General features: G+C 46.4%; 1 protein-coding gene across 1 annotated transcript in view; it reads left to right on the forward strand.

The window, feature by feature from the left end:
• asmt2 (acetylserotonin O-methyltransferase 2) overlaps positions 1–13,165 on the forward strand; it is a 98,828-nt gene that overhangs the window by 83,170 nt on the left and 2,493 nt on the right. The window contains exons 7-8 of the mRNA XM_046364674.1: positions 9,058–9,195; positions 9,271–9,393. Coding sequence (XP_046220630.1) covers positions 9,058–9,195; positions 9,271–9,393 — 261 coding nt within the window. The remainder of the gene's footprint in view (positions 1–9,057; positions 9,196–9,270; positions 9,394–13,165) is intronic.

A 13,165-nucleotide genomic window follows, 5' to 3' on the forward strand; every position in this document is an offset into this window, starting at 1 on the left:
TGATATTGTGTGGTGGTGGTGATATTGTGTGGTGGTGATATTGTGTGGTGGTGATATTGTGTGGTGGTGATATTGTGTGGTGGTGATATTGTGTGGTGGTGGTGGTGATATTGTGTGGTGGTGATATTGTGTGGTGGTGGTGGTGATATTGTGTGGTGGTGGTGGTGATATTGTGGTGATATTGTGTGGTGGTGGTGGTGATATTGTGTGGTGGTGATATTGTGTGGTGGTGATATTGTGTGGTGGTGATATTGTGTGGTGGTGGTATTGTGTGGTGGTGGTGATATTGTGTGGTGGTGGTGATATTGTGTGGTGGTGATATTGTGTGGTGGTGATATTGTGTGGTGGTGATATTGTGTGGTGGTGATATTGTGTGGTGGTGATAATGGGTGGTGATATTGTGTGGTGGTGATATTGTGTGGTGTGGTGATATTGTGGTGGTGGTGATATTGTGTGGTGGTGGTGATATTGTGTGGTGGTGGTGATATTGTGTGGTGGTGGTGATATTGTGTGGTGGTGGTGGTGATATTGTGTGGTGGTGGTGATATTGTGTGGTGGTGGTGGTGTGGTGGTGATATTGTGTGGTGGTGGTGATATTGTGTGGTGGTGATATTGTGTGGTGGTGGTGATATTGTGTGGTGGTGATATTGTGTGGTGGTGGTGATATTGTGTGGTGGTGGTGATATTGTGTGGTGGTGGTGATATTGTGTGGTGGTGGTGATATTGTGTGGTGGTGGTGATATTGTGTGGTGGTGGTGATATTGTGTGGTGGTGGTGATATTGTGTGGTGGTGGTGATATTGTGTGGTGGTGATATTGTGTGGTGGTGATATTGTGTGGTGGTGGTGTGTGGTGGTGATATTGTGGTGGTGGTGGTGATATTGTGTGGTGGTGGGTGATATTGTGTGGTGGTGGTGATATTGTGTGGTGGTGATATTGTGTGGTGGTGGTGATATTGTGTGGTGGTGGTGGTGATATTGTGTGGTGGTGGTGATATTGTGTGGTGGTGATATTGTGTGGTGGTGGTGATATTGTGTGGTGGTGGTGATATTGTGTGGTGGTGATATTGTGTGGTGGTGATATTGTGTGGTGGTGGTGGTGATATTGTGTGGTGGTGATATTGTGTGGTGGTGATATTGTGTGGTGGTGGTGATATTGTGTGGTGGTGGTGATATTGTGTGGTGGTGGTGGTGATATTGTGTGGTGGTGGTGATATTGTGTGGTGGTGGTGATATTGTGTGGTGGTGGTGGGTGGTGATATTGTGTGGTGGTGATATTGTGTGGTGGTGGTGGTGATATTGTGTGGTGGTGGTGGTGATATTGTGGTGGTGATATTGTGTGGTGGTGGTGATATTGTGTGGTGGTGGTGATATTGTGTGGTGGTGGTGATATTGTGTGGTGGTGGTGATATTGTGTGGTGGTGGTGATATTGTGTGGTGGTGGTGGTGATATTGTGTGGTGGTGATATTGTGTGGTGGTGATATTGTGTGGTGGTGGTGGTGATATTGTGTGGTGGTGATATTGTGTGGTGGTGGTGATATTGTGTGGTGGTGGTGATATTGTGTGGTGGTGGTGATATTGTGTGGTGGTGGTGATATTGTGTGGTGGTGATATTGTGTGGTGGTGGTGGTGATATTGTGTGGTGGTGATATTGTGTGGTGGTGGTGGTATTGTGTGGTGGTGGTGGTGTTGTGTGGTGGTGATAATGTGTTGTGGTGATATTGTGTGGTGGTGGTGATATTGTGTGGTGGTGGTGGTGATATTGTGTGGTGGTGATGATTTGTGTGGTGGTGATATTGTGATATTGTGTGGTGGTGGTGATATTGTGTGGTGGTGATATTGTGTGGTGGTGATATTGTGTGGTGGTGATATTGTGTGGTGGTGGTGATATTGTGTGGTGGTGGTGGTGATATTGTGTGGTGGTGGTGGTGATATTGTGTGGTGGTGGTGATATTGTGTGGTGGTGATATTGTGGTGGTGGTGGTGATATTGTGTGGTGGTGGTGATATTGGTGGTGGTGATATTGGTGATATTGTGTGGTGATATTGGTGGTGGTGATATTGTGTGGTGGTGATATTGTGTGGTGGTGGTGATATTGTGGTGGTGGTGATATTGTGTGGTGGTGGTGATATTGTGGTGGTGGTGGTGATATTGTGTGGTGGTGGTGATATGTGTGGTGGTGATATTGTGGTGGTGGTGATATTGTGTGGTGGTGATATTGTGTGTGGTGGTGATATTGTGTGGTGATATTGTGTGATATTGTGTGGTGGTGGTGGTGATATTGTGTGGTGGTGGTGATATTGTGTGGTGGTGGTGGTGATATTGTGTGGTGGTGGTGATATTGTGTGGTGGTGATATTGTGTGATATTGTGTGGTGGTGGTGATATTGTGTGGTGGTGATATTGTGTGGTGGTGATATTGTGATATTGTGTGGTGGTGATATTGTGTGGTGGTGATATTGTGTGGTGGTGGTGGTGATTGTGTGGTGGTGGTGATATTGTGTGGTGGTGATATTGTGTGGTGGTGATATTGTGTGGTGGTGGTGATATTGTGTGGTGGTGATATTGTGTGGTGGTGGTGATATTGTGTGGTGGTGGTGGTGATATTGTGTGGTGGTGGTGGTGATATTGTGTGGTGGTGGTGGTGGTGGTGATATTGTGTGGTGGTGGTGATATTATTGTGTGGTGGTGGTGGTGATATTGTGTGGTGGTGGTGGTGATATTGTGTGGTGGTGGTGATATTGTGTGGTGGTGGTGATATTGTGTGGTGGTGGTGATATTGTGTGGTGGTGATATTGTGTGGTGGTGGTGATATTGTGTGGTGGTGGTGATATTGTGTGGTGGTGGTGGTGATATTGTGTGGTGGTGGTGATATTGTGTGGTGGTGATATTGTGTGGTGGTGGTGATATTGTGTGGTGGTGGTGATATTGTGTGGTGGTGGTGATATTGTGTGGTGGTGATATTGTGTGGTGGTGGGTGATATTGTGTGGTGGTGATATTGTGTGGTGGTGGTGGTGATATTGGTGGTGATATTGTGTGGTGGTGGTGATATTGTGTGGTGGTGATATTGTGTGGTGGTGATATTGTGTGGTGGTGGTGATATTGTGTGTGGTGGTGGTGATATTGTGTGGTGGTGGTGATATTGTGTGGTGGTGGTGATATTGTGTGGTGGTGGTGATATTGTGTGGTGGTGGTATTGTGTGGTGGTGATGGTGTGTGGTGGTGGTGGTGATATTGTGTGGTGGTGGTGATATTGTGTGGTGTGGTGGTGATATTGTGTGGTGGTGGTGATATTGTGTGGTGGTGGTGGTGATATTGTGTGTGGTGGTGATATGATGTGTGTGGTGGTGGTGATATTGTGTGGTGGTGATATTGTGTGGTGGTGATATTGTGTGGTGGTGATATTGTGTGGTGGTGATAATGTGTGGTGGTGATATTGTGTGGTGGTGGTGATATTGTGTGGTGGTGATATTGTGGTGGTGGTGATATTGTGTGGTGGTGGTGGTGGTGATATTGTGTGGTGGTGGTGATATTGTGTGGTGGTGGTGATATTGTGTGGTGATGATATTGTGTGGTGGTGATATTGTGTGGTGGTGGTGGTGATATTGTGTGGTGGTGGTGGTGATATTGTGTGGTGGTGATATTGTGTGGTGGTGGTGGTGATATTGTGTGGTGGTGATATTGTGTGGTGGTGGTGATATTGTGTGGTGGTGGTGGTGATATTGTGTGGTGGTGGTGGTGATATTGTGTGGTGGTGGTGATATTGTGTGGTGGTGGTGATATTGTGTGGTGGTGATATTGTGTGGTGTGGTGGTGATATTGTGTGGTGGTGATATTGTGTGGTGGTGGTGATATTGTGTGGTGGTGGTGGTGGTGATTGTGTGGTGGTGGTGATATTGTGTGGTGGTGATATTGTGTGGTGGTGGTGATATTGTGTGGTGGTGGTGATATTGTGTGGTGGTGATATTGTGTGGTGGTGGTGATATTGTGTGGTGGTGGTGATATTGTGTGGTGGTGATATTGTGTGGTGGTGATAATGTGTGGTGGTGATATTGTGTGGTGGTGGTGATATTGTGTGGTGGTGGTGATATTGTGTGGTGGTGGTGATATTGTGTGGTGGTGGTGGTGATATTGTGTGGTGGTGGTATTGTGTGGTGGTGATATTGTGTGGTGGTGATATTGTGTGGTGGTGATAATGTGTGGTGGTGATATTGTGTGGTGGTGATATTGTGTGGTGGTGGTGATATTGTGTGGTGGTGGTGGTATTGTGTGTGGTGGTGGTGATATTGTGTGGTGGTGGTGATATTGTGTGGTGGTGGTGGTGATATTGTGTGGTGGTGGTGGTGATATTGTGTGGTGGTGGTGGTGATATTGTGGTGGTGATATTGTGGTGGTGATATTGTGTGGTGGTGATATTGTATGGTGGTGATATTGTGTGGTGGTGATATTGTGTGGTGGTGATATTGTGTGGTGGTGGTGATATTGTGTGGTGGTGATATTGTGTGGTGGTGATATTGTGTGGTGGTGATAATGTGTGGTGGTGATATTGTGTGGTGGTGATAATGTGTTGTGGTGATATTGTGTGGTGGTGGTGATATTGTGTGGTGGTGGTGATATTGTGTGGTGGTGGTGATATTGTGTGGTGGTGGTGATATTGTGTGGTGGTGGTGATATTGTGGTGGTGGTGATATTGTGTGGTGGTGGTGATATTGTGTGGTGGTGGTGGTGATATTGTGTGGTGGTGGTGATATTGTGTGGTGGTGGTGATATTGTGTGGTGGTGATATTGTGTGGTGGTGGTGATATTGTGTGTGGTGGTGATATTGTGTGGTGGTGGTGATATTGTGTGGTGGTGGTGATATTGTGTGGTGGTGGTGGTGATATTGTGTGGTGGTGGTGGTGATATTGTGTGGTGGTGATATTGTGTGGTGGTGGTGGTGATATTGTGTGGTGGTGGTGGTGATATTGTGGTGGTGGTGATATTGTGTGGTGGTGATATTGTGTGGTGGTGATATTGTGTGGTGGTGGTGGTGATATTGTATGGTGGTGATATTGTGTGGTGGTGGTGGTGATATTGTGTGGTGGTGGTATTGTGTGGTGGTGATAATGTGTGGTGGTGGTGATATTGTGTGGTGGTGATATTGTGTGGTGGTGGTGGTGATATTGTGTGGTGGTGGTGATATTGTGTGGTGGTGATATTGTGTGGTGGTGGTGATATTGTGTGGTGGTGATATTGTGTGGTGGTGGTGATATTGTGTGGTGGTGGTGGTGATATTGGGTGGTGGTGATATTGGGTGGTGGTGGTGGTGATATTGTGTGGTGGTGGTGATATTGTGTGGTGGTGGTGGTGATATTGTGTGTTGGTGGTGGTGATATTGTGTGGTGGTGGTGATATTGTGTGGTGGTGGTGGTGATATTGTGTGGTGGTGATATTGTGTGGTGGTGGTGATATTGTGTGGTGGTGGTGATATTGTGTGGTGGTGGTGATATTGTGGTGATATTGTGGTGGTGGTGATATTGTGGTGGTGATATTGTGTGGTGGTGATATTGTGTGGTGGTGATATTGTGTGGTGGTGGTGATATTGTGTGGTGGTGGTGATATTGTGTGGTGGTGGTGGTGATATTGTGTGTGGTGGTGATATTGTGTGGTGGTGATATTGTGTGGTGATATTGTGTGGTGGTGATATTGTGTGGTGGTGGTGGTGATATTGTGTGGTGGTGATATTGTGTGGTGGTGGTGATATTGTGTGGTGGTGATATGTGTGGTGGTGGTGGTGATATTGTGTGGTGGTGGTGATATTGTGTGGTGGTGATATTGTGTGGTGGTGATATTGTGTGGTGGTGATAATGTGTGTGGTGATATTGTGTGGTGGTGATAATGTGTTGTGGTGATATTGTGTGGTGGTGGTGATATTATGTGGTGGTGGTGATATTGTGTGGTGGTGGTGATATTGTGTGGTGGTGGTGATATTGTGTGGTGGTGGTGATATTGTGTGGTGGTGATACTGTGTGGTGGTGATATTGTATGGTGGTGGTATTGTGTGGTGATATTGTGTGGTGGTGATAATGTGTGGTGGTGGTGGTGATATTGTGTGGTGGTGGTGATATTGTGTGGTGGTGATATTGTGTGGTGGTGATATTGTGTGGTGGTGATAATGTGTGGTGGTGATATTGTGTGGTGGTGATATTGTGTGGTGGTGATATTGTGTGGTGGTGATATTGTGTGGTGGTGGTGATATTGTGTGTGGTGGTGGTGATATTGTGTGGTGGTGGTGATATTGTGTGGTGGTGGTGATATTGTGTGGTGGTGATATTTGTGTGGTGGTGGGTGATATGGTGTGTGTGGTGGTGATATTGTGTGGTGGTGATGATATTGTGGTGGTGGTGGTGATATTGTGTGGTGGTGGTGATATTGTGTGGTGGTGGTGATATTGTGTGGTGGTGGTGATATTGTGTGGTGGTGGTGATATTGTGTGGTGGTGGTGATATTGTGTGGTGGTGATATTGTGTGGTGGTGGTGGTGATATTGTGTGGTGGTGGTGATATTGTGTGGTGGTGATATTGTGTGGTGGTGATATTGTGTGGTGGTGGTGGTGATATTGTGTGGTGGTGATATTGTGTGGTGGTGGTGATATTGTGTGGTGGTGATATTGTGTGGTGGTGGTGATATTGTGTGGTGGTGATATTGTGTGGTGGTGATATTGTGTGGTGGTGGTGGTGATATTGTATGGTGGTGATATTGTGTGGTGGTGGTGGTGATATTGTGTGGTGGTGGTGATATTGTGTGGTGGTGATATTGTGTGGTGGTGGTGGTGATATTGTGTGGTGGTGGTGATATTGTGTGGTGGTGATATTGTGTGGTGGTGGTGATATTGTGTGGTGGTGATATTGTGTGGTGGTGGTGGTGATATTGTGGTGGTGATATTGTGTGTTGGTGGTGGTGATATTGTGGTGGTGGTGGTATTGTGTGGTGGTGGTGATATTGTGTGGTGGTGATATTGTGTGGTGGTGGTGATATTGTGTGGTGGTGATATTGTGGTGGTGATATTGTGTGGTGGTGGTGGTGATATTGTGTGGTGGTGATATTGTGTGGTGGTGGTGGTGATATTGTGTGGTGGTGGTATTGTGTGGTGGTGATAATGTGTGGTGGTGATATTGTGTGGTGGTGATATTGTGTGGTGGTGGTGATATTGTGTGGTGGTGGTGGTGATATTGTGTGGTGGTGATATTGTGTGGTGGTGGTGGTGATATTGTGTGGTGGTGGTATTGTGTGGTGGTGATATTGTGTGGTGGTGGTGATATTGTGTGGTGATATTGTGTGGTGGTGGTGGTGATATTGTGTGGTGGTGGTGATATTGTGTGGTGGTGATATTGTGTGGTGGTGGTGATATTGTGTGGTGGTGGTGGTGATATTGTGTGGTGGTGATATTGTGTGGTGGTGGTGGTGGTGATATTGTGTGGTGGTGGTGGTGGTGGTGATATTGTGTGGTGGTGATATTGTGTGGTGGTGGTGGTGATATTGTGTGGTGGTGGTGATATTGTGTGGTGGTGATATTGTGTGGTGGTGGTGATATTGTGTGGTGGTGATATGTGTGGTGGTGGTGGTGATATTGTGTGGTGGTGATATTGTGTGGTGGTGATATTGTGTGGTGGTGGTGGTGATATTGTGTGGTGGTGGTGATATTGTGTGGTGGTGATATTGTGTGGTGGTGGTGATATTGTGTGGTGGTGGTGGTGATATTGTGTGGTGGTGGTGATATTGTGTGGTGGTGGTGATATTGGTGGTGATATTGTGTGGTGGTGGTGATATTGTGTGGTGGTGGTGATATTGTGTGGTGGTGGTGATATTGTGTGGTGGTGGTGATATTGTGTGGTGGTGGTGATATTGTGTGGTGGTGGTGGTGATATTGTGTGGTGGTGGTGATATTGTGTGGTGGTGGTGGTGGTGATATTGTGTGGTGGTGGTGGTGGTGGTGATATTGTGTGGTGGTGATATTGTGTGGTGGTGATATTGTGTGGTGGTGATATTGTGTGGTGGTGGTGGTGATATTGTGTTTTGGTGATATTGTGTGGTGGTGATATTGTGTGGTGGTGATAATGTGTGGTGGTGGTGGTGATATTGTGTGGTGGTGGTGATATTGTGTGGTGGTGATATTGTGTGGTGGTGATAATGTGTGGTGGTGGTGGTGGTGATATTGTGTGGTGGTGGTGATATTGTGTGGTGGTGATATTGTGTGGTGGTGGTGATATTGTGTGGTGTTGGTGATATTGTGTGGTGGTGGTGATACTGTGTGGTGGTGATATTGTGTGGTGGTGGTGATATTGTGTGGTGGTGGTGATATTGTGTGGTGGTGGTGATATTGTGTGGTGGTGGTGATATTGTGTGGTGGTGGTGATATTGTGTGGTGGTGGTGGTGATATTGTGTGGTGGTGGTGATATTGTGTGGTGGTGATATTGTGTGGTGGTGGTGATATTGTGTGGTGGTGATATTGTGGTGGTGATATTGTGTGGTGGTGGTGGTGATATTGTGTGGTGGTGGTGGTGATATTGTGTGGTGGTGGTGGTGATATTGTGTGGTGGTGGTGGGTGGTGGTGATATTGTGTGGTGGTGGTGGTGATATTGTGTGGTGGTGATATTGTGTGGTGGTGATATTGTGTGGTGGTGGTGGTGGTGATATTGTGTGGTGGTGGTGATATTGTGTGGTGGTGGTGATATTGTGTGGTGGTGGTGGTGGTGATATTGTGGTGGTGGTGATATTGTGTGGTGGTGGTGATATTGTGTGGTGGTGATATTGTGTGGTGGTGGTGATATTGTGTGGTGGTGGTGATATTGTGTGGTGGTGGTGATATTGTGTGGTGGTGATATTGTGTGGTGGTGGTGATATTGTGTGGTGGTGGTGATATTGTGTGGTTGTGATATTGTGTGGTGGTGGTGATATTGTGTGGTGGTGATATATGTGTGGTGGTGGTGATATTGTGTGGTGGTGATATTGTGTGGTGGTGGTGATATTGTGTGGTGGTGGTGATATTGTGTGGTGGTGTTGTTGGCCTGTTGCAGGTTGTTCGGGGGCTCTGGCCAGGGAGCTGTCCAAGGCCTACCCCTCCTCCTCTGTCACTGTGCTGGACCTTCCTACAGTCATCCAGACAGCCAGACAGCACTTCTCTGAACAGGACGATACCATCGTGTTTCAGGAGGGTGAGCATCGTTAACCCTCCTAACCTCGACACCTCAGATGATCAGTCTGTATAAATGAATGATGGTGTTTTGTAGGAGACTTCTTTGGTGGAGACATCCCTCCAGCTGATCTGTACATCTTGGCCAGAATCCTCCATGACTGGAAGGAAGAGAAATGTGTTCAGCTGCTGAAGAAGATCCATGCATGTTGTCAACCAGGTGAGTGTTTTATGTTGTCAACCAGGTGAGTGTTTTAAGTTGTCAACCAGGTGAGTGTTTGTTGTCAACCAGGTGAGTGTTTTATGTTGTCAACCAGGTGAGTGTTTTATGTTGTCAACCAGGTGAGTGTTTTATGTTGTCAACCAGGTGAGTGTTTTATGTTGTCAACCAGGTGAGTGTTTGTTGTCAACCAGGTGAGTGTTTTATGTTGTCAACCAGGTGAGTGTTTTATGTTGTCAACCAGGTGAGTGTTTTATGTTGTCAACCAGGTGAGTGTTTTATGTTGTCAACCAGGTGAGTGTTTTATGTTGTCAACCAGGTGAGTGTTTTATGTTGTCAACCAGGTGAGTGTTTTATGTTGTCAACCAGGTGAGTGTTTTATGTTGTCAACCAGGTGAGTGTTTTATGTTGTCAACCAGGTGAGTGTTTTATGTTGTCAACCAGGTGAGTGTTTTATGTTGTCAACCAGGTGAGTGTTTTATGTTGTCAACCAGGTGAGTGTTTTATGTTGTCAACCAGGTGAGTGTTTTATGTTGTCAACCAGGTGAGTTCCATGTTCAAATAAAATAAAATTCATATCAAATTGTATTGGTCACATACACATGGGTAGCAGATTTTAATGCGAGTGTAGCGAAATGCTTGTGCTTCTGGTTCCGACAGCGCAGAAATATCTAACAACAATTCCCCAACAACTACCTAATACACACAAATCCAAAAAGGGGGAATGAAAATATGTACATATAAATATATGGATGAGCGATGTCCGAGTGGCATAGGCAAGATGCAACTAGATGGTATAAAGTACAGTATATACATGTGAAATGAGTAATGTAAGATATGTAAACATTATTAAAGTGGCATTGGTTTATAGTGACTAGTGATCCATTTATTGAAGTGGCCAGTGTTTGGGTCTCCATGTAGGCAGCAGCCTCTCTGAGTTAGTGGTGGCTGTTTACCAGTCTGATGGCCTTGAGATAGAAGCTGTTTCTCAGTCTCTCAGTCCCAGCTTTGATGCACCTGTACTGACCTCACCTTCTGGATGATAGCGCTGTGAACAGGCAGTGGTTTGAGTGGTTGATGTCCTTGATGATCTTTTCGGCCTTTCTGTGACATTGGGTGCTGTAGGTGTCATGGAGGGCAGGTAGTTTGCCCACCCGTTATGCAGACCCGGACCACTGGCGGAGCAGTTGCTGTATCAGGCTGTGACCGACAGGATGCTCTCTATTGTGGATCTGTAGAAGTTAGTCAGGGTTTTGGGTGGGTGGACCATTTCAGTTTGTCGTTGATGTATACGCAAAGGAACTTAAAACTTTCCACCTTCTCCACTGCTGTCCATTCGATGTGGATAGGGGGGAGCTCCCTCTGCTGTTTCCTTAAGTCCACAATCAACTCCTTTGTTTTGTTGACATTGAGTGAGAGGTTGTTTTCCTGACACCACACTCCGAGGGCCCTCACCTCCTCTCTGTAGTCTGACTCGTCGTTGTTGGTAATCAAGCCTACCACTGTAGTGTCGTCTGCAAACTTGATGATTGAGTCGGAGGCGTGCATGGCCACCAGTTGTGGGTGAACAGGGAGTACAGGAGAGGGCTGAGAACACACCCTTGTGGGGCCCCAGTGTTGAGGATAAACTGGGTGGAGATGTTGTTTCCTACCCTCACCACCTGGGGGTGGCCCGTCAGAAAGTCCATGACCCAATTTCACAGGGCGGGTTTGAGGCCCAGGGCCTCCAGCTTGATGATGAGCTTGGAGGGCAGTATGGTGTTGAATGCTGAGTTGTAGTCAATGAACAGCATTCTTACATAGGTGTTCTTCTTGTCCAGATGGGATAGGGCAGTGTGATGGCGATTACATCGTCTGTGGACCTGTTAGGGCAGGATGAAAACTGAAGTGGGTCTAGGGTGGCTGGTAAGGTGGAGGTGATATGATCCTTGACTAGTCTCTCAAAGCACTTCATGATGACAGAAGTTATAGGCATTTAGTTCAGTTATCTTTGCCTTCTTGGGTACAGGAACAATGGTGGCCATCTTGAAGCATGTGGGGACAGCAGACTGGGATAGGGAGAGATTGAATATGTCCGTAAACACACCAGCCAGCTGGTCTGTGCATGCTCTGAGGACGCAGCTAGGTATGCCATCTGGGCCAGCAGCCTTGTGAGGGTTAACATGTTTAAATGTTTTACTCAAGTTGGTGACGGAGAGGGGAGGTGGGATGCACAGTTTTTGTTAGCCGGCCGCGACAGTGGCACTGTATTATCCTCAAAGCGGGCAAGGAAGGTGTCCGTGATGTGGCTGGTTCTCTTTTTGTAGTCCGTGATTTCCTGTAGACCCTTCCACATATGTCTCGTGTCTGAGCCGTTGAATTGCGGCTCCACTTTGCCCCTGTACCGGCATTTTGCTTGTTTGATTGCCTTGCAGAGGAAATAACTACACTATTTATATTCAGCCATATTCTCAGACCTCTTTCCATGGTTGCGGTGGTTCACGCTTTCAGTTTGCACGAATGCCGCCATCCATCCACGGTTTCTGGTTAGGGTATGTTTTAATAGTCACAGTGGGTACAACATCTCCAATGCACTTCCTTATAAATTCACTCACCGAGTTAGCGTATAGGTCAATGTTATTCTCTGAGGCTGACCGGGAACATATCCCAGTCCGCGTGATGAAAACAATCTTGAAGCGTGGATTCCAATTAGTCAGACCAGCGTTGAATGGTTCTAGTCACTGGTACATCCTGTTTGAGTTTCTGCCTATAAGACGGTTGGAGCAAGATGGAGTCATGGTTGGATTTGCCGAAGGGAGGGTGGGGAAGGGCTTTGTATGCATTATGGAAGTTTGAGTAGCAGTGGTCAAGTGCATTACCCCCCGTGCGTAGTGAAATCAATATGCTGGTATAATTTATGTAGCCTTGTTCTCAAATTTGCTTTATTAAAATCTCCAGCTATGATAAATGCAGCCTCAGGATATATGGTTTCCAGTTTACACAGAGTCCAGTGAAGTTACTTTAGGGCCATCTTGGTGTCTGCTTTAGGGGGAATGTACACAGCTGTGATTATAAATTACGAGAATTCTCTTAGAAGGTAATATGGCCGGCATTTGATTGTGAGGAATTCGAGGCCGGGTGAGCAGAAGAACTTGAATTCCTGTCTGTTGTTATGATTACACCATGAGTTGTTTAGCATGGACAGGAAGGGGAACTCTGTTGTCCTGGAAAGGAATAGCAAGAGGGCCATGCGACATGTTTCTTTTGTGAAACTGTGGATACAACCACAGTCAGGACAATGGACTATAAATGACAGACACTGACCAGGCAAAGCCTGACACACTGCCTAGAACCTGACGAGGCCATTCAACAACAGCCTCGACCTCTAGAGACTCAGACAACAAGTTGTGCATCTGAAGGACTATGTTAGATAGACGTGTTGCCATAATGGATCAGAATAATCTTAGGCACAGTCTGAATCTCAGGGCAGTCTACCCCATCACAGAAACGTTCCAGAAATGTAACCAGTGTTATCAAATCAAATATGAAATGAGTAAAGCAGTATGTAAACATTTTTAAAGTGGCCAGTGATTCCATGTATACTGGGCAGCAGCCTCTACAGTGCAGGATTGAGTTCAAACGTTCAAAGATCCAAAAGGGGGTTTTCCCACTAGCTAACATGCAGGGGATTTCAACTTTCCAATGTAGACTCTTAAGTCCGCATTGCCGCTCAATAGCCTCATCCTTTATATATATGGAAAATAAAATCAATAGAAGAAGATTGAGGCTCTTC

The sequence above is a fragment of the Oncorhynchus gorbuscha genome, linkage group LG10 (genome assembly GCF_021184085.1).
Source record: "Oncorhynchus gorbuscha isolate QuinsamMale2020 ecotype Even-year linkage group LG10, OgorEven_v1.0, whole genome shotgun sequence".
In the NCBI taxonomy this organism is placed as follows: Eukaryota; Metazoa; Chordata; class Actinopteri; order Salmoniformes; family Salmonidae; genus Oncorhynchus; species Oncorhynchus gorbuscha.